The sequence below is a fragment of the Pan troglodytes genome, chromosome 12 (genome assembly GCF_028858775.2).
Source record: "Pan troglodytes isolate AG18354 chromosome 12, NHGRI_mPanTro3-v2.0_pri, whole genome shotgun sequence".
NCBI classification, from domain to species: Eukaryota; Metazoa; Chordata; class Mammalia; order Primates; family Hominidae; genus Pan; species Pan troglodytes.
The window spans coordinates 98136600-98157665 of NC_072410.2; the positions used below are offsets into that span (position 1 = coordinate 98136600).

Genomic DNA, 21066 nt, shown 5'->3' on the forward strand with positions numbered 1-21066 from the left:
TCAGCCTCCCAAGTGGCTGGGATTACAGGCATGTGCCACCATGCCTGGCTAATTTTATATTTTTAGTAGAGACAGGGTTTCTCCATGTTGGTCAGGCTGGTCTCAAACTCCCGACCTCAGGTGATCCACCTGCCTTGGCCTCCCAAAGTGCTGGGATTACAGGCATGAGCCACCGTGCCCAGCCTATGATACCATTTTCTAAAAGCAGCAGGTCTACCCATCTTTGCTGTTGTTCTTTTTCCCAAAATAGAATTTTAGAAGTCCTTTACTGATATTACGGATATATTTCTTGGGTCTTTGCTTATTTGAGGAGTAAGCGGGTATTACACCTAAAGGCTTGTAACTTCGTATTGCTTTTTAATCATCAGCTCCTTCCTTCCTTTTTGTTGCTCTTTTTAAAAGTCTCAACCAATACAGATACACTAGTTTCCTAGGATGTTTTTCATCTCTCTCCTCCCAACTGGGGATTTATTCATAACTGTGTAATTGAATTTAAAATGTTACAATCTTTTTACTCCTTTACACAAGGAGTAAAAAGTATATACCAGCCAGTGAGATATACTCATGGCCAATAAATGATATCTATATCTATATATATATATATATATATATATATTCAACATCTGTTTTTAAACTGACCTTAAAATTCACTAAAAAGAAGGAAACTATAATGTATATCTGAGTACACCCGTTTTCTTTTCTCAAATCACTAGGCATGGTGCTAAATTCTTGCTATGAGATGCTTACAGTCTCCTGTATTTGGGAAGAGGGAAGGAGAGGATATGACCAATAAGCGAACAGATGGGTATCAATCCAATGAGGTAAATATATTATGAATAGCAGATTACAAACTGGGTGTATTCTGGACACTAGTCCTTTGCCAGTCATATGGGGTTGGAAACATCTTCTTTGAGTCTTTGTCTTGCCTTTTAACCTTGCTTATGGTGTCTTTTGTCTTCTAGGTCGTAAATTTTAATGTAAACATTTACTTTTTCCTTTATGTCATTTTAAAGAGGCTACAGAGATATTTTCATATTCACATTTAGGTCACTAAAACACTTAGAGTTTATTTTTGTGTCTTGTATAAGATGAGGATCAAATTTAATTTTTTCCTCCTCATGAACAGCCAAATGTACCAGCATTTATGATGCATGCCATTCTTTCCCCATTGTCACCTCTGTCTCTTATTAAGTCTCTCAGTATGTCTGGGTGTGTTTCTGGGCTTTCTATTATGTAGAGCTATTATGCAGAACCATCTATTATGTAGAACTCTATTATGGTAGAACTATTTATCCTCATGCTAGTTCCACACTGTTTTAATTTTTTTTTTTAGAGACAAGGTCTTGCTCTGCCACCCAGGCTGGAGTGAGTAGCACAATCATAGCTCACTGCAGCCTTGAACTCTGGCTCAAGCGATCCTCCCAACTTAGGCTCCTGAGTAGTTGGGACTACAGGTGCACATCACCACACCTGGCTTTTTGCTTTTTGTTTTTTTTTTTTTTTTTGGTTGAGACAGAGTCTTGCTATGTTGCCCAGGCTAGTCTCAAACTCCTAACCTCAAGCAATCTTCCTGCCTACGCTTCTCAAAATGGGGGGATTATAGGTATAAGCCATCACATCCAGCCTGGTTTAATTTTTAAAGCTTTGTTTTAAATCTTGATATCGGTAGAGCAAGTATACCCTCATTTTATTAATACTTCAAGATTGTATTGATGCTTCTAAAACAAATTTAGCATCTATTTGTCAAATTCCATGTTGAGATTTTACTGGAATTCCACTGAATTTACTGATTGAATTTGGAACAACTGTCATCTTTTTACAAGCGACAACCAATTAGGAGACATAATTTCTTTCATGAGTATTTTTTTTTGGATGTTCTTTTTGCCTTTCAATTATGACTTCCACATCTTCTAAGTTTTGAACAGTGTGAATTTCTTTTTTCTTCTTTTTTTTTTTTTTTTTGAGATGGAGTTTCGCTCTTGTCACCAAGGCTGGAGTGCAATGGCACAATCTTGGCTCACTGCAACCTCCACCTCCTGGGTTCAAGCGATTCTCCCGTCTCAGCCTCCTGAGTAGCTGGGAACACGCCACCACACCCAGTTAATTTTTGTATTTTTAGTAGAGACGGGGCTTCACCATGTTGGCCAGGCTGGTCTCGAACTCTTGACTTCAGGTGATCCGCCCACCTCGGCCTCCCAAAGTGCTGGGGTTACAGGCGTGAGCCACCGTGCCTGGCCTGAATGTATTTTTAATTAATTTTCTAGTAAAAAGAATTGCCACTAATTTTTGTTTCTTGTTCTTTTATCTAAAATCCTTGCTGAACTACTCTATTTGTTCTAAGTTCCCTATAGATTCTTTTGGATTTTCTGTTTTTTTGTTTGTTTGTTTTTTTGAGATGGAGTCTTGTTCTGTCACTCAGGGTGGAGTGCAGTGGCACAATCTTGGCTCATGGCAACCTCCACCTCCCAGTTTCAAGCAATTCTCCTGCCTCAGCCTCCCCAGTAACTGGGATTACAGGCATGCACCACCATGCCCAGCTAACTTTTGTATTTTTAGTAGAGACGAGGTTTCACCATGTTGCGCAGGGTGGTCTTGAACTCCTGAGCTCAGGCAACCCACCCGCCTCGGCCTCCCAAAGTGCTAGGATTACAGGCGTGAGCCACTGTGCCCGGCCAGATTCTTTTGGATTTTCTATATAAATAGTTGTATTATTTGCATAAAATTTTGTTTCTTTCTCATGTTTGCTTTTTTTGTATTTCAAAATGACTTAATTTTTAGTGCGCTAATGGTGTTCTTTTTTTTGTCTACACTGACATGAACTTAGTCACAGACACAAAAAATACAACCTGTCATTTAATAGGATTTAAGGCAGGAGAAAGGGGAGATATATTAATACTACCTCAGTTCACTATTTTATCCCAACTGTGAATTTAACTATATAACTTTAAATAATATATTTAAACCTCAATTTCTTGATTTAATCAGGCACTGTTATTGCCAACCCGCAGCCATTTACTCTCCCCTTCTTTCTTGAAGACAGAACAGATTTTGTTCAGCTGACCATCCCAAATCACACAACTCCAGGGGTAATCCAGGAGTATTCTCAGTCAGTCTTTGCGAACCATTGGTTAAGGGTGTACATGTGACTCAGTTCTGACTAGTCAGACATGTGAAGTATTTTTTCCCCCTTTTTACTTTTTTTTTTGTTCCTTTTTTTCTTTTTTTGGCGGGGGATGGGGTGGGAAGACCTTCTGAAAAAAGTTTCCTGGCTTTTGGAAAGAGGTACATAGGAAAGAAACAGTCCCTTTTCTTCTGCTAGTTATAGTTTTGTTTGCCTACGATATTTGTAATCATGGCATGCCAAGGATTGCAGAGCCAAAAGAGAAAGAACGTGGGTCCTTGATAACATCCCTGAATCTCTGAAGTAACCACACCTTGGTCTGCTTTCATTTTGGATTGTCAATTGGGTCAAAATATTTTCTTTATTGTTTTACTATGCTGAGTTGATCCTTTTTTCTTTCCTTGTGGCTGAAAGCATCTTAACTAAGACACTGACTGAGAACCTTGGCCAGACCTGCTCACAGAAAGCCCTTAAGTGGACACATGTAAAACTCCTAGTACTTGCAGTGCAAGTGAAGCTGAGCGACCTAGTGCTGAAACAGTAAGAACTTATGGCTTAAAAGAGAAGGAACAGGCCCCGATATGTGGCTCATTAGGTAGCACAGTTACTGTCTTAGTTTGCAGTAGAAGTTGTTTTTGCGTATAGACATACGTGGGGCTTATAACATAGTGAGCCCCAAATTCTGTGTTTCTTCAACTTGGTGGATACTTTACTCTGTTAGGCTACCATGCCATCTCTGGATAGGCATCCATGAGATTTAAGGGAAGCAAAGAGCAGCAACTTTCACTTATTTGCATCTTACTCTCATACCTTTGCAGGGCTTCTCTGCTTATCAGCTGTTTTAGGAGCAAATGGAAGCCAAAACAACTTTTTTTTCTGAATCAAGCATGAATCATCATTCCATTCATTCATGAACCTGACCTAGACCCTTGGTCTGGCCTTGCTCATTGACCCTTTAATATTAGGCAGTATTTACAGAACTTTACATTGTAAAATGAGAAACTAGCACACCTACACTTTCCTTTACTTTTTTGGTTTAGCCCTTAATCACATACTGCTTGCAGCGTCACTTAACTTTTCAGGTATGTAGTCAAAATGGTTTTCAGGTCTTGTAGTCAAAAAGCCAAGCAGTTGCCTGTTTCTTTTATTCCTTGTATTCCTTATAGTACCTAGTGTAGTCCCCTTAAATATGTTCTGTGAAAAATTAAACACGGGGAAACTATTAAGCATTTCTTATTCTGGTGCCCTCTATCTAAAGATGAATGGAAAGCTACAAGAAGTAGTTTATCTTCAATTAATATCTCAGAACATTTATGATTCCTTCTCTTTCTCTTTTCCTCTCTCTTCCTTTAATTTTTCTTTGAATCCTTTATTCTACCCTAGCATTTAAAAAATTATTCCTTTTATTGTTATTCCATCATTTAAAAAATTTCCCTTAGTTCTCCTTTTCTCTTCTCTTTCATCATCTTCCTTTTTTAAAGCAGAATGGAAGCACATTTTATATTACATATTATGTTTATTGAATGCAACTTTATAGTAATAGCTAATATTTGTCAACTGCTACAATATGCCAGGCATTATGCTACAAGCTTTACATGTTTTGTCTGATTTATTCCATACAACCACCAGTGAGGGAAAGGAGTTCTTTATTAGACTCTTTTTATAGATGAGGAATTAGAGGTTTTAAAAGGTAAATCATTTGATTAAGGCAACCCACTTAAGTTTGGAACTGGGACTTGAAACTAGAACTCTTAAAACCATTACATCATACTGCCTTTCCAGTATAATTTATCTCCTTCTTTCTCTTCCTTCCTGAATTAGTAAGTCTCCAGGGAACCTCTTTAAATACTTTTATAAAAATTCAAGGCAATATACAAATATGGTTTTAGAAACTACAAGATTCATAACAAGCAGCAACAATCTACAGCTCCGGTCCCCCTTCCCACAGCAGGCTTTTTTTTTTTTTTTTTGAGACAGAGTCTTGCTCTGTCACCCAGGCTGGAGTGTAATGGCACGATCTCGGCTTGCTGCAACCTCCGCCTCCCGGGTTCAAGCGATTCTCCTGCCTCAACCTCCAGAGTAGCTGGGATTATAGGCACGTGCCACCATGCCCCCCTTTTTTTTTTTTTTTTGTACTTTTAGTAGAAATGGGGTTTCATCATGCTGGCCACGCTGGTCTCGAACTCCTAACCTCAAGTGATCCACCCGCCTTGGTCTCCCAAAGTGCTGGGATTAGAGGTGTGAGCCACCACGCCTGGCCCACAGCAGACATTTTTAACTGTTTGCTCTTGTGGTCCTTAATGATTATCTCCATATCTGTTGCTTATACAATCTTAAATATTTATGCCACTACGCCTACTCATTTCCTGTCATGAGAGAGAAGATTTAACTCACTCACAACTCCCAGGCCCCTATTCTCCTTCATTCTCCTAATATAGTAACATCACTGGGCATCAATCTCTCCAACCTCAATCAATATAAATAAACTTTATTTTCTTTTCCAATAATCATAAACAGTATCTCTTGATGCTCTACTTTGTAAATTAAGCTGTTTCTCTTAATTTAATAATTGTATGATGTTCCCCTTAAATAGTTTGTATCTCAAAAAATAAAAATTAAATTGTTCTTTAAGTTATAGGTCTCTAAGTGCTTTACTAGGAGCCTAATTGAATGAATTGATTTAATTGAATGAAAGGTCTTTAATTGAATGAAAAGGTCCCTTATCCCTTTCCTAGGAGAGGAGGGATGGCTCTTCAAGTCTTTCATGAAAGTTCTGGGAGTGGACTTGACACTTTTATTGTAGCAACTGGGCTGCCTTGCAGAGAGATTTGGTATATACCTTTAAAAAGTATCAACTGCTGGCAGGGTGCGGTGGCTCACGCCTGTAATCCCAGCACTTTGGGAGGCCGAGGTGGGCAAATCACAAGGTCAAGAGATTGAGACCATCCTGGCCAACATGGTGAAACCCTGTCTTTACTAAAAATATAAAAATTACCTGGGAGTGGTGGCACACACCTGTAATCCCAGCTACTCGGGAGTCTGAGGCAGGAGAATTGCTTGAACCTGGGAGGCGGCGGTTGCAGTGGGCTGAGATAGCACTACTGCACACTAGCCACACTAGCCTGGCGACAGAGCGAGACTTCGTCTCAAAAAAAAAAAAGTATCAACTGCTAAACAAGAGCACTTACCTGCTGTTGTCCCTGTAATCGCTGCTGTAGTTGAAGTCGAAGCTGGTTAGGTGCAGCCGGAGGTCTGTTTAGAGTTTGCCTGGGCTGCATGCCCATACCAGGTGAAAAAGCACCTCGGGGAGGTGTTACTTGAACAGGCATCGTCCCCAGTGAAGGTTTTTGCCTGACCATGCCTTGGAAAGGGCTAGGGAGATTGGCAGTAGGAGAAGGAGAAGAGTAAGGCTGGGAATAAAGGTTGGGTCTTTCTTCCATGATCAAAGGTGGCGTTGCTTGTTGTGGTGGAAATCTCTCTGATAATACATCTAATCCACCCCCCTGTTAGAAAAGAAGCCAGAATATTTTACAAATAAATTTCTGCCAATAAGTAACATGCTTCTGTATTTCTAGAAAGCACCATCATATATTCATTCTGAATTCATGCTCTCCAGAAGTTTACTACCTAAAGAAATCATTTATAAAAGCTGCTTTTGAAATGGAGTAACGGATTAGCTGAGATATTTAAAATCTCAGTAAAGAGATGGCAATATAGTTAAAATAAAGGCTCCAAATCAATGAAATAAAACTAAAAGGTTTGGGAAAAAACTTCATTGCAAAGCCTAAGAATCAATAAACTTTACATTTAATAGCTTACTATAGGAAGTAGATTCTTAAAGGAGGGATCAAGCAGGCATTTTTCTATCTCAGATATAAAATTCATGCTTTTATTTGAAAAAAAAATCCACAGCTCATGTAACAGAAAGCTGTAGCGTTATGGTTTCCAAATGTTTTCACTATTACCAACTGTAAGAAATATAAATTGTGAACTAATTGCGCATGTGCGTGTGTGTGTGTGTGTGTGTTTGTATGCAGCTGAAAGGAGTTTCACAAAACATGACTTCTTTTTATGGGCTATGCATTCTCATACTTTGTATTCTACACTATTCTACTCCATTTAAAAATGCTGGTCAAGATGCACTAAAGTGATTTTATCACCCTATCGTGTAAAAAAGGCTAACCTGGAAGTTGCAATACCATGGAATATACTGGCAGAAGACAAGCGTGAATGAAGGATAAATTAAGCTCTAAAATGAGAAGTGATGCTATAAATCTGGATTCTATTCTGGCTGGAGCTTGTAAGATTCTGTTCCATAGTGAAAAGCTAAGACTTATTTCTAATTCTAATTACTGTAATACTTTTTCTTAAAAAAAAAACTCATATATTTTGATAAGTTTCACAAGAGGTAAATTATAAAACAGCTAAAGCATAGTGGGTACAATACTTTAAAATCTTGCTTAAAATAATTTTCTAGCTTCTTAGGGCTCCATCAGTTAAATAATGTTGACTTTAATAAATACCTGAACAAGTTTGTCAATTCCCAGAGCTCTGTCTAGTTCAGCTAGCTCAGTTTCATCTTTGCCACTAAGGAAGGATACCAGCTGTTCAAGAAGAGCCTTCTCATCATTTCTCCCTTCTACTGTTGTGGGTGGACAGAGAAGCTCATCTAATTGTGAGCTAATACACTGGCTGCAGGATTAAAAAACAAGAAAGTTTCAGACTGACATAGCAAATAATTTATTCAATCTTTATATACATATATAGATGCAAATTTGGTCTTAGAAAATTCACTGTTGAGATGCTTGGCAATTCTAATGCCATGGAATGTTCTATGTTTAATGTGCAGAAATTAAATGAGTATTTGGTATGTAGCTTGAATATAGTTTTCATTCTTTTGTCAGTCATTGAACTTTGTTCCCATATTCTTTATGTTCCAGAAATAGCCTGGAAAATTAACCAAACAGTTAAGAAAGGGGAAATAACTTTTAATAAAAGTAAAAACAAAATCAGCCAAAAACTGAGAAAAAATCATTTAGCCTATATTCAGATTTATTCTACTTATTCTATTTATTTACCTTTTATGAATGCCATTAATTGTTAATAACTGAACCACAATCAAAACAGTACATATTATATTAACTTTTAAAGATGATCAAATCATTTTGATTGTTAACATGACATGATTACCATTTACAAAAGAAATCAAACTGGAAAAATGAAATATGCTAGGTATTAAGCAACAAATTATTCACTGATTACATGTAGGAAATATACAGTCTAATCCAAATAGATACCAACTGATACATAAAACAGAAATATATACAAAATAATACTAATCCTAATAACACTAATAATACAATTATAAGCATTCTTCCTTTGAGAAGGTAAGTGGGAATACAGTTCATAGTTAAGGCGCTAAACCACAATCAACACTATCTAGTCTTCCTGTGGTTGGCAGGTATGAGACGCAGCCTGCGTTATGGAATATGGCTGCCTGTGGGGAGTAAGAAATTCAATTCTAATCAAGATGTGACACTGAGTAGATGTAAAAAGTATACTTTCCTTTCTTATAACTTCTTGCACCAAACGAAGAGAAATGCTGGACAAAATAATAATATAACTAAAAGTTCAAGAGCAATATAATTATTGTACTGAGGCCAATTCATCCATAGGTCCCAGATACATTATGGTAATCAATTAAAGTAATACATGAAATATAAAACAATAGCTACATATTATATCAATCTCTTGGTGATTACAATGTATACTAGCCTTGTGGTCATGCAGTCAATAAATCTGTTTAATTCAGTGTCTTTCCCTTGTCCCCGCCACCCTTTTTTTTTTTTTTTTTTTTGAGACAGAGTTTCACTCTTGTTGCCCAGGCTGGAGTGCAATGGCGCAATCTTGGCTCACTGCAACCTCCACCTCCTGGGTTCAAGCAATTCTCCTGCCTCAGCCTCCTGAGTAGCTGGGATTACAGCTGCGCACCACCACGCCTGGCAAATTTTTTGTATTTTTAGTAGAGATGGGGTTTCACCATGTTGGCCAGGCTGATCTCAAACTCCTGACCTCAGGTGATCCACCTGCCTCCGCCTCCCAAAGTGCTGGGATTACAGGCCAGAGCCACTGCACCCGGCCCACTTTTTTTTTTTTTTTTTTTTTTAGTAAGTATTTACATCTATTAATATCTCACAAAATACCATTGTAGACTGAAATCTAGTTTGGAAAAAATAGTTCTCTGTTTAGAAGTTGGTATCTGATACCTTATAAAATACAAAATGTATTACTTACTCTTCTGATTTACTCTGATTTATAGCTGTCACTGTATTATTTGTCCATGGAATCTGATCGCCTGTTCCTGGTTGTCCAAATTGGTTATCAATTGCTTCCAATTCCAGCTCAGGTAATCCTGATTGAAGAAGAAAAGGTAAGGAGTCATTATCTCAGTGGAGGATAAAATGATAGTATTTTCAAAAATAATATATTGGAGAGTGAGATTTCTCCTTTAAAATATTACTTCAATGATACAAAGGTCACTTATTCAGCAATTTAAACTATCTAGTGTGACCACATAATAAAAAAGTAAATGAGAAAGTGAAAAAAGATTTCTGAATCAAGGAAAATCTGATATTAAAGTTTGTACATAGGTTACTGTTATCCAGAATCACTCAGGACTTTGTCAGAAATTATTTATCTTAAAGATAAATTTAACAATTTTGGTTATCTGCTTTTCAGTCACATATCAGAATATGCTATAAGTAACACAGTGTCATCACCACGAAATAAGAGTGGTGAGCAAAAGATAAAATACATTCTATCAGAGGCAGGAACAGAAACTAGAATCTGAGGCCATGTAGCAAATGAACACAGCTCTACAGTTGCTAATCTTAGAATACAGCTGTACAATAACAGTATAAGAACTGAGACTTATAATGATGGCCCAAATGAAAAAAGAAGTTGAATTATGTTTTGTAATTGAAGAAAATAGTATACGCATTTTAGAACGTTTTTCTGTAACGCTTTTTTGGAAAGCTTTATGATCATCTCTGTACTATTTATACTAGAAAAAAATTTATAAATAACCTAAATTCCAGAAACTTAGGGACTGATTAATGAATTATGGCATAGATATTGACAATGTGCTGTTAAATGAAAAAAGAAAACATATTCCAAAACATTATTTTCAGGATGACTCTGTTTTTATAAACTATTTCATATATATTTATATAAAAAAATTCTGGGATCACACACACACACACACACACACACACACACACACACACACACACACTTTAGGTCCACTTTAGGTAGTGAGATTAAAGGCTGCTTTTCTTTCTATGATGGTTATTTGAAATTTCTAAAATGAATATATATTAACTGATCATTGTTATGGGCTGAACTGTACCCCCCTCCAAATTAATATGCTGAAGTCCTAACCCCTGGTATCTCAGAATGTGACTATATTTGGAGACAGGGCCTTTAAAAAGGTAACTAAGACAAAATGGGTCTTTACAGTGGGCCCTAATCCAATATGACTAGTGTCTTTCCAAGAAGACGAGTTCAGGAGAAAAAAAATACAGACAGAGGGATAACCTGACCCAGAGAGAAGAGGGCCATCTCCAAGCCAAGGAAAGAAGCCTCAGAAGAAACCAAAACTACTTTAGGCTTCCAGAATTGTGAGAAAATAAATTTCTGTTGTTTAAGCCACCTAGTCAGTGGTATTTTGTTATAGTAGCCCAAATAGAATCTTTTTTTAAAAACTAAAACAGCCTTGGAGTTTTAAGGGAAAGCTTATTGAGGTAGAATTTCTCATTCGAATGAATGAAGAATAAGTAGATTTAAGGATGCTTCCCAAAATGTACTTAATGCTAGTTACTGAACATTATTAACTACATAATACATGCAAGGCTCACTTCTAAGTGAATATATTCAATATTTAGTATAACTGAGAAATAAAAGTTACATAAACACATTTACTTTTAAATGTATATAATTACAGCTTTCGATTAACCTCATCTCTATCATGACAAATGATATAGAAATCAAATTCTGTAGGATTCTGAAAAACACAACAAAATAAAACAACAAAAAAAATGGAAAATAATCACTTACTTTCTGTCATTATTTAAATCAGAAAGTTGGTCAAAGATTACCTAAAACTGTCCTATTGGCTCTGCCTACATGTTAATTCCTCAATCTTATTTCAAGAAATCTAATCTTAATTATTATAACCAAAATTAATTAATTTAAAAGTCTAAGAAAATTTACATGGCTGTCCACTGTCTACTAGCAATACTAAGTTTTGCAAGATAGTTTATTTGACTCAGTAATAGGACACAGTATCTAATTTTACTAGTCTTGAAAAAAATGTTAAGAAAATAAGTTGGATAAAATATTTTCAAAATAAGATTCATATGCTGAGTTTGGTGACTAAGCAAACAAAAACAAACAAAAAAAATCCCATACTAATAAAATTTTAAGTCAAAAAAAAGTTTTGTTTGGATAGACTGCATGCTTAAAAGAAGTTGGTTTTTATTCTGAAAGTCATTTCAACCTTTTGCGACTTTCTTTAGAAACTGCCTTCTGTAAAAAATGTGAAGGTATGCTTCACGTATTTCTTCTAGGAAATACACAGGCTCTCTCTCTTTGTCCAGAGAATAAATGAAATATTTTTGGTCATTTCTGTGACACAAACATGAGTAAGTATACATGTGATACAGGACAATACAGTCATTTCTGTTGGAAACAGGCAGCTGAAGTAGGGGCAGAAAACAAGCCCTAGGGATCCCCTGATCAAGCTATTAACATTCGTTATCATCTTTGCAAAGGGCTCAACATCATACTTCCTCCATTTAAAATATAGCTAAAAGGGACACTGAACCCAGCAAACAAAACAAAACAAAACAAAAAACAAACAAAAAAACCCCCCTTACATTAAGAAATAATTTAAAAATTTCTGTCACTTCCAAGATTAGGATATAGAAAAAAATTTCTGTACACCAAGTAGAAAGCATTTTCTTAACCATGAGGGTGGCTTTTGCACATTCTACTCTTCTAACAGTTGATTTAGTATCTACTGATTTTGATATTCACAGTTAATTTTCTTCAGCTGTTGTTAAGGAAGTTTCTGGTTTAGTTTTGTGTTACATTTGGCAGTAACTGCACAGCAGTTACAGTGTTTTATTTTTTTCAAAACATGATGTAGACAAAGAACTCATTTTTCTAACATATAAAAAATTCTATAAATCAATAGGATAAAAACCCAGTAAGACAATAGGTAGAGAATATGAACATAAATGAATATTATAAAATCATTAAAATATGATCTAATTCACAATAAAAGAAATATAGATTAAAATGACATTGAGATATCTAAAAAAATAAAACCATCAGATGGGCAAAAATGAGAAAGTACATAATTCAATGTATTGGCAAGGATATGCAGAAATGGAAACATTATCAGTTAGGGTGTAAGCTGAAACAACTGCTGGAAAGGACTATTTGGCAATATCTATCTTTTGACCCAGCAATTCTATTCAGAACTTGTATCTCAGATATACCCGTCACATGTGGTAAATTATCTCTACATAAGATTATTCATTACAGCTTTGTAATAGCAAAAGATGCCTATCAGGCTACTGGTTAAGTAAATTCTGGTACAACTGTAAGAAGCTGTACAGCTATAAAAAAAGAATAAAGATGCTCTTTATGCACTGATACAGAATGACATCCATAGAACATTAAGTGAAAAAGTGACTAAGATACTGAACAGCTAATGTGTATAGTATGACACTATTTGTATTTTAAAAAGGGAAGTCTATGTACGTAATTTTTGAAGGTACAGAAAAAACGATACTGCTAGGAAAGATATTTTTCACTATATATTTTAAAAACTTTTTTGAATGTTGAACCGTGAATATCTTAATCACTAAAAATAAATAAACAAATATACAAAAACCATGAAATGTAACTTCAAAGGATTTTTTTTTTTTTTTTTTTTTTTTTTTTTGGAGACAGGGTCTCACTGTCGCCCAGGCTGGAGTGTAGTGGCATGATCTCGGCTCACTGCAACCTCCACCTCCTTGGGTTCAAGTGATCCTCCTGTCTCAGCTCCCCAAGTAGCTGGGACTACAGGTGCATACCACCATGCCTGGCTAATTTTTGTATTTTTTGCCCATGTTGCCCATTTTTCACCATGTTGCCCAGGCTGAAAAATGGATCTTTTTAGGTACTGAAAATGTTGCATACGAAAATAGTGATTTTTATAGTTATACAGTATTTTTGATGTACTGTGAATTAATAAGATTAAAAAAAATTATCCCAGAATGTTTATGTTCACAGAACACAAAAACAACTGCCTCACACGGTCATTCACTTATTCCAGTGATGTCAATGCTTAAATATTTTTGGAATTCTTCAGGAACTATCTCAACCAGTCCACATGTCCTTCAAGAAAATAAGTTTCCTCATAGGTACACTTATTTTTAGTTTTTGATTTAAAAAAAACAGCATCATTCTTTTTAGATCAACGTATTTGGTTCCACATGACTGGAAATTTTCAAAAGTGAAATCTACCCTCAAACAATAGGGATTTGAAGATAGTCAAAAGGACACAGCAAAGGTTTTGAAGGTACTGACAAACAGGCATGCTGTACACATTCTGATCAACAATACCCTCATAAAAGCTATCTCCATTGAAAAAGCAGTATTTACCTGGATGTGCTCTGGTAGAACATTTCTAACAAAATTACTTAAATCACTTGGCCACACTGCTTGGTTGTGTGTGTGTGCATACACACAACATGTTTTGAAACCAGGTGGATTGAGATTTAAATCCTGGTTTATTCTACAAATACTACTTTGGGGAAGTTTTTGTCTGTGTGTGTTTATGTGTCTCCCTTTTCTCTGGACCTTTGTTTTCTCATTTGTAAATGAACCCAAGGAGACTTGTGGTTCAATGTGGCAGATTTATCACTTATATTTTATTTTCTCTTCAAAAACACCACTGAAATAACTCAAGAAAGAAAAAAGGGGAACACAAATCTACAGCCGAAGGAAAGGCAGAAGAAATTTTCATGGCAGCAGACTAAAACAACGAAGAATTTCTGAAAGACAAAACACAAATGGAAACAAACTGATTGTGAAACTTCAACTAAACTAAAACACTTGCAACAGAAGAAAGAGATTTTCCAAAGAGAGGAATTTTCCCAGAACACCAGAACAACTCCAGGCTCAGTGGTCATTTGAGCAAATAAAGGAACAGGCCATGGGCAATTGCTGGATAATTATGGATGGCTGAACAGCTGCTGCCAGGCCATTGCTCTGAGTGCAGCTGACTCTGGCACCTGTCCATGGGATTACAATTGTGAGCATATGACTCAAAATGGGAGTTCTGCCCAGGGAATCTCCCAAAGGGGGTGCTAGGGCTGCCACAAGGGGTTTCCCCACCTCCAAGGCCTATTCCTCACAACAACTGAGAAGTAGGGCTTCTATAATCAGAATCTACATTCACTGCCAGGGGAAAAGGGCTTCTCACTTTAGCTAAAGAAATACACTAGCTACCAGTATTTTAAAATTCTAGATCTTTTTCAATATATATGGAGAGACAGTCAAAATTTACCAAACATTCAAGAAAAGTCAACAGGAGGAAGAAAGCAACTTTAATGAAGAAAGTAATGTTGAAGAAAAAAGAGTTAGTATACAAAATGAGTGAACCCCAAATTACAATAAATATCATCATACAGATTAAAAAGTCTATTGCATCCATAAAAAGTAATAGACTCCTAAGAAGAAGAATGTTTAGAAATCTTAAAATTATAGCTATGATGAAATGATCTCAATAGATGGACTGAAGGGCAGGATGGACATAGCTGAAGATTTAGTTTTGATCTGGAAAGTTGAGCTCAGAGATTCTCTCAGAATACAGCGCAAAATGGCAAGGAAAAGAAAAGTATAAGAGAAAAAGATAAGTGTCATGGGGGATAGAGCCATTACTTCTAACTGTGTATCTCAGGTGGTGAAGGAGGATGATAATTAAACTATCCTATGCGAGATATTTGTACGTGACACAGTTCAGCTAAGATTGAAGACTAAAGTAAGGAAAGGTGCTTGATTTTCCTGGGCGGGCACAAACTTAAGATGTGGGCCAATCAATAATAGACTCTGGTTCTAGTAGACAGTAGTGATGGACAATTTAGAGGTAAGAGTGGGGCAGAGAATTAGAAGTGATTCTTTTCTTCTTCTCTTTATACGCTATCATATTTTTGTTCCCATCTTTTTTCTTTCTTTTTCCTTCTGCAATCCTTAATTCTTTTTTCCTTTTTCACACCCAACTTGTTTCCTTAGCCTTATGGTCTCTGAATTCTTTTTTCTTTCCTGTCTATATCTACACATTGTAGACTGGTTGTCTGCATCTACTGACCTCCCCCATATCTACCTTGGTATCTTCCCCTCTATGCTCTTGGCCTTTGCGAACATATTAGCACGAGGTGAAACAGATTCTGGCCTATTTACATACTTTCACTTATGGAGCTGTACTCCGGAGGGGAAGCCTCAAGGGAGAAAAAAGCTATTTGCCTCAATACAGACTATGACAGAAAACACCCCACTTTCACAACTTGCAAAGCTAGCAGATACTATTTCTATTAACTCTAGTTTTTATCAAGTTAACACACACACATAATTTTATAAGTCAGAACCAAGAGGCCCGTAATAAATAAAGCAGTTTCTTGCCTCACCCCTTCCAGTCACTTAGTTACCTCCTTCTCAATAGAGGCAACCATCTGCAACTCTGAAAACTGTTTTCTTTGGCATTGCCTATTTATTTCTAAATATGCATATATTGCTATTTCTTGATGTCTCCATTTTAGATTTACTGACTTCCCCTCATTATAGATGAGGTCTTAGTTCTTCCACATGTACCTCTCTTACTACTTACTTACTTACTACCATCCTGGTTCCCAATTCCCTAACAGAGATCATAGTTTTTTATAAAATCAAAAGCTAATATTTTGATTATGATTATGCAAATATTGCTCACTGCTAAGTCAAATTGTGCACTTTGTTTGAACCTCCTCTCTTGTGCCATACTTTTTCTGGAGTTAATAATTTTCTTATGTTTTCATTTGTCAGCGGTTCTAGAATTTATCAGATGTTTCAACATTCTGACATAAATCTATCAATAATATTTTCTATAAACTCAAGGAGATCAATTCATTTCTTCTCTGGAGGCCTCCTTTCTAGAGGATTCGCCAGGCCCCCGGTTCAATATGCACTGGTTGTTCCCTAATCTTGTGGATCAGCTGTCATTCCTGGGCTTCCTTTTCAGATCCTTTGCTTCCTCCGTCTCTTTTGGTTTTGTCTCTTTTGGTTTTCCCCTGTTTAAGGACATCTTCCAGGACCTTTGCTAGAAAAGGTGAATATATCAAGCAGATAAAATCTGAGGTATTTTACATCTGAAAATGCTTTATTCTATCTTTACAACTACAAGAAATGTGATAGTTATTGGCTGGAAATCATTCTACTCTCAGATATTTCTAAACTAAACTTCATTGATGTATAATTTACATACAATAAAATGCACCCATTTTAAGTTCAACAAATTTTGTACAGTTCAACAAATTTTGAGAAAGGTATAAACCCAGGACTTTCCACTCAAATCAAGAAAACAGAATATTTCTATCACCTCTAAAATTTCCTTCATGTTCCTTGGCTATCAATCTTCCTAACTCAGGCAAACAATGATCAGACTTCTATTACTACAGATTAGTTTTGCCTGTTTGAGAGCTTAAAAAAAATCTGAATATATATGGCTTTTTTCACTTAGCATGTTTCCAAGAGTAATTCATCCTATGTAATAGTATTATAGTTCCTTCCTTTTCATTGCTGAGCAGTGTTTCATTTTATGAATACACCATTTACTTGTTGACAGACATTTAGTTTGTTCCGGTTTGGGGTTTTTTTTTTTTTTTTTTTTGGGACAGAGTCTCACTTTGTAGTACAGGCTGGAAGGCAATGGTGCGATCTCGGCTAACTGCAACCTCCACCTCCCAGGTTCAAGTGATTTTCGTGCCTCAGCCTCCCTAGAAGCTGTGATTACAGGCGCCCGCCACCACGCCTGGCTTTTTTTTTTTTTTGAGACGGAGTCTCGTTCTGTCGCCCAGGCTGGAGTGCAGTGGCGTGATCTCGGCTCACTGCCAGCTCCACCTCCTGGGTTCAGGCCATTCTCCTGCCTCAGCCTCCCGAGTAGCCGCCCGGCTGATTTTTTTTTTTTTGTATTTTTAGTAGAGATGGGGTTTCACCATGTTAGCCTAGTTTTGTATTTTTTTTTAGTAGAGATGGAGTTTCACCATGTTGGCCAGACTGGTCTTGAACTCCTGACCTCAAGTGATCTGCCTGCCTCAGCCTCCCAAAATGTTGGGATTACAGGTGTGAGCCACCGCGCCCGCCCAGTTTGGGGCTATTTTGAATAAAACTGTATGGATATTTGTAGTCAAGTATCTTTATGGACGTGGACTTTCATTTCTCTTGGTTAAATACCTAAAAGTTGAACTGTTGGGTTACATGGTAAATGTATGATTAACTTTATGAGAAATTGCTGAACAATGTTCCAAATTTGCTATACCACTTTACGTGCCATTAGCAATGTAAAAGTTCAAATTGTTCCACACCCTTGCCATCACTTGCCATCACTTGGTATGGTCAGTTTTTAAAATTTTGGGCATTCTAATGGGTATGCAGTGGTATTGCACTGTAGTTTTAATTTGCATTTCCTTGATGATTAAAGATGTTAAGTATCTTGGCCGGGAGCAGTGGGTCACACCTGTAATCCTGGCACTTTGGGAAGCCAAGGCGGGTGGATCACTTGAGGCCAGAAGTTCTAGACCAGCCTGGCCAAAATGGAGAAACCCCATCTCTACTGAAAATACAAAAAAAATTATCCAGGCATAGTGGTGCACACCTGTAATCCCAGCTACTTGGAAGGCTGAGGCACGAGAATTGCTTGAACTTGAGAGGCAGAGGTTGTAGCGAGCGGCAATCATGCCATTGCACTCCAGCCTAGGCAACAGAGAGACTCAAAAAAAAAAAAAAGATATTAACTAGCTTTTCACATGCTGATTTGCCATTTTCATATCTTCCTTTGTGAAATATCTTTTAAAATCCTTTGCCCAATGTTTAGATTGGACAGTTTTTCCTACTATTGCATTAGTGCGGTACATTTGTTAGAACTGATAAGCCCATATTGACACATTAGTATTAACTAAAGTCCACAGTTTACATTAGAGTTCACTCTTTGTGTTGTACATTCTGTGGATTTTGATATTTTGACCAATACAGAATGACAGGATAGATACATGTCATTGCATACAAATGATTTATATATATATGTGTATATGTCTATGTACATTTATTTATACATGATATGAACACAGGGGATTTTTAGGTATGATTCTTATCACATAAAATCCCCTGTGTTCTCCTTATTCATCCTTGCCTTTGGCAACCACTGACAACAAACCCCTGGCAACTCCTGATCTTCTGACTGTCTCCACAGCTTTGCCTTTTCCAGAATACGGCTGGAATTATACAGGATGTGTAGCCTTTTCAGATTGGCTTCTTCTCAGCAATGTCTTTTCATGGCTTGATCGCTTCCAAGTTTTGGCAATTATGGATAAAGCTGCCATAAACATTCATGTGCAGGTTTTTGTGTGAACATAAGTTTTCAACTCATTTGGGTAAATATCAAGGAGTGTGATTGCTGGATCATATGGTAAGAGTATGTTTAGTTTTGTAAGAAACTGCCAAAATGTCTTCCAAAGTGGCTGTACCATTTTGTATTCTCACCAGCAACGAGAGTTCCTGTTGCTCTACATCCTCGCCAGCATATTGTTGTTTTAATTTGCAATTTTCTAATGACATATGAGTTGGGCATCATTTCATATGCTTATTTACCATCTGTATATCGTCTTTGGTGAGGTGTCTGTTCAGATCTTTTGCCCATTTTTAAATTGAGTTGCTTGTTTTCTCATTGTTTCATTTTAAGAGTTCTTTGTTTATTTTGGGTATCACTCCTTTATATCAGATATGTGTTTTACAATATGAGTTAGGAAATATTTTCTTTGCTTCTATTTTTTGGAAGAGATTAGAGAGAATATAATTTCTTCCTTAAATGTTTGGTAGAATTACAAGTGAACCCATCTGGGTTTAGCCTAGTGATTTCTGTTTTGAAAGGTTATTGATTATTGATTCATTTCCTTTCAAGTGGTGGTCTTTAAAGAGCAGAAGATTTAACATTTAACGAAGTCTAATGTATCAATCTTTTTCTTTCATGATTAGCACTTTTTGTGTCCTATCAAAAATGTGTCTATCTCAATGACTTTTTTTTTGTTGAAAAGCTTTATAGTTTTAACTTTTATATTTAAACCTATGATCAACTCAAAATAAGTTCATTTTTTTGTGTATGGGATGAGGAGAGAGGTTGAGGTTCATTTTTTTCTACATAGATGTTCAGTTGTTATATCACCATGTATTGAAATGACTATTCTTTGTTTAATTACCTTGGTGTCTTTGTTGAATGTCAATTCGCCATATAAATGTGGGTCTGTTTCTGGACTCTCCATTATTTTGCATTGATCTATATGTCTATTTTTATTCCAAAACCACACCATCTTGATGACTGGTGCTTTATAGAAGTATTAAAATCAAGCAGTATAAATACTCCCAAGTTTTCTTTTTTTTTTTTTTAAGTGGTTTTTGTTATTTCAGGACCTTTGCATTCTCATATACACTTTAGAAAAAGCTTGTCAAATTTTACTAAAATGCCTGCTCAGATTTTTTTTTTTTTTTTTTTTTTGAGACGGAGTCTCACTCTGTCACCCAGGCTGGAGTGCAGTGGCGCAATCTCGGCTCACTGCAATCTCCGCCTCCTGGGTTCACACCATTCTCCTGCCTCAGCCTCCCGAGTAGCTGGGACTACAGGCACCTGCCACCACGCCCGGCTAATTTTTTGTATTTTTTTAGTAGAGATGGGGTTTCACCATGTTAACCAGGATGGTCTCGATCTCCTGACCTTGTGATCCGCCTGCCTCGGCCTCCCAAAGTGCTGGGATTACAGGCGTGAGCCACTGCGCCCGGCCGCCTGCTGGGATTGTTATTGGGATTACATTAAATTTACATGGGTTGATTTTGGAATAATTGATATCTTGACAAAATTGTGTCTTACAATCCATGAAAATGGTATCCCTCTCCATTTATCTGGCCCCCTCTAATTTCTCTCAGCAAAGTAGTTTTCAGTGTAGAGTAATGCACATGTTATTCCATCTAAAATTTATGTCTTAATATTTTATGTATTTTGTAAATTGCTTTTTCTATATCATTATCCAATTGTATGTAACCGATATACAGAAATACAATTGATTTTTTAAAATACTGAGTACACATATTGTGACTTTGCTAAGTTCATTTAGTTCAAGTAGCTTTTCCTCTCACTTCTTTAGGATTTTCTACATGCAGGACACTTATAGAATATTTTTCTGTTAACAAAATGCATTTTTAACTTTAGCCTCTAGCCTCAAATATTATACTATTTTGTAGAAAAGAGTATTGTCTCATTTATTCTACCTCATTTTTGGTACTATTACTGTCATACATTTTTCTTCTACATATTACATATATAATCACTGTTATTATTTTTGCTTTAAACAGTTATTTTTCATTTAAAGAAACTAACAAATGAGAAAAAAGAATTTTCCATTTATTCATACCTTTACTTATCTGGCTCTCTTATTATTTTCTGTAGGTTAGAGTTTCCATCTGGATTCATTTTATTTTAGCTTGAACAATAGTGTAATCTGCTGGTGACAAATTTTCTCAGGGTGGTTTGTTTGAAAACATCTTTATTTCACCTGCATTTCTGAATGATACTGGATACAGAAAGTTAGTTG

General features: G+C 36.4%; 1 protein-coding gene across 10 annotated transcripts in view; it reads right to left on the minus strand.

The window, feature by feature from the left end:
• The window catches only part of NCOA1 (nuclear receptor coactivator 1), a 278981-nt gene that overhangs the window by 34542 nt on the left and 223373 nt on the right, over positions 1-21066 (minus strand). For all 10 annotated transcript variants that reach the window (XM_063789222.1, XM_016948148.4, XM_063789219.1 and 7 more), the window contains 3 exons: positions 9416-9533; positions 7645-7813; positions 6310-6624 (listed from right to left, as the gene is read on the minus strand). In XM_063789222.1, the coding sequence (XP_063645292.1) occupies positions 6310-6624; positions 7645-7813; positions 9416-9533 (602 nt within the window). The remainder of the gene's footprint in view (positions 1-6309; positions 6625-7644; positions 7814-9415; positions 9534-21066) is intronic.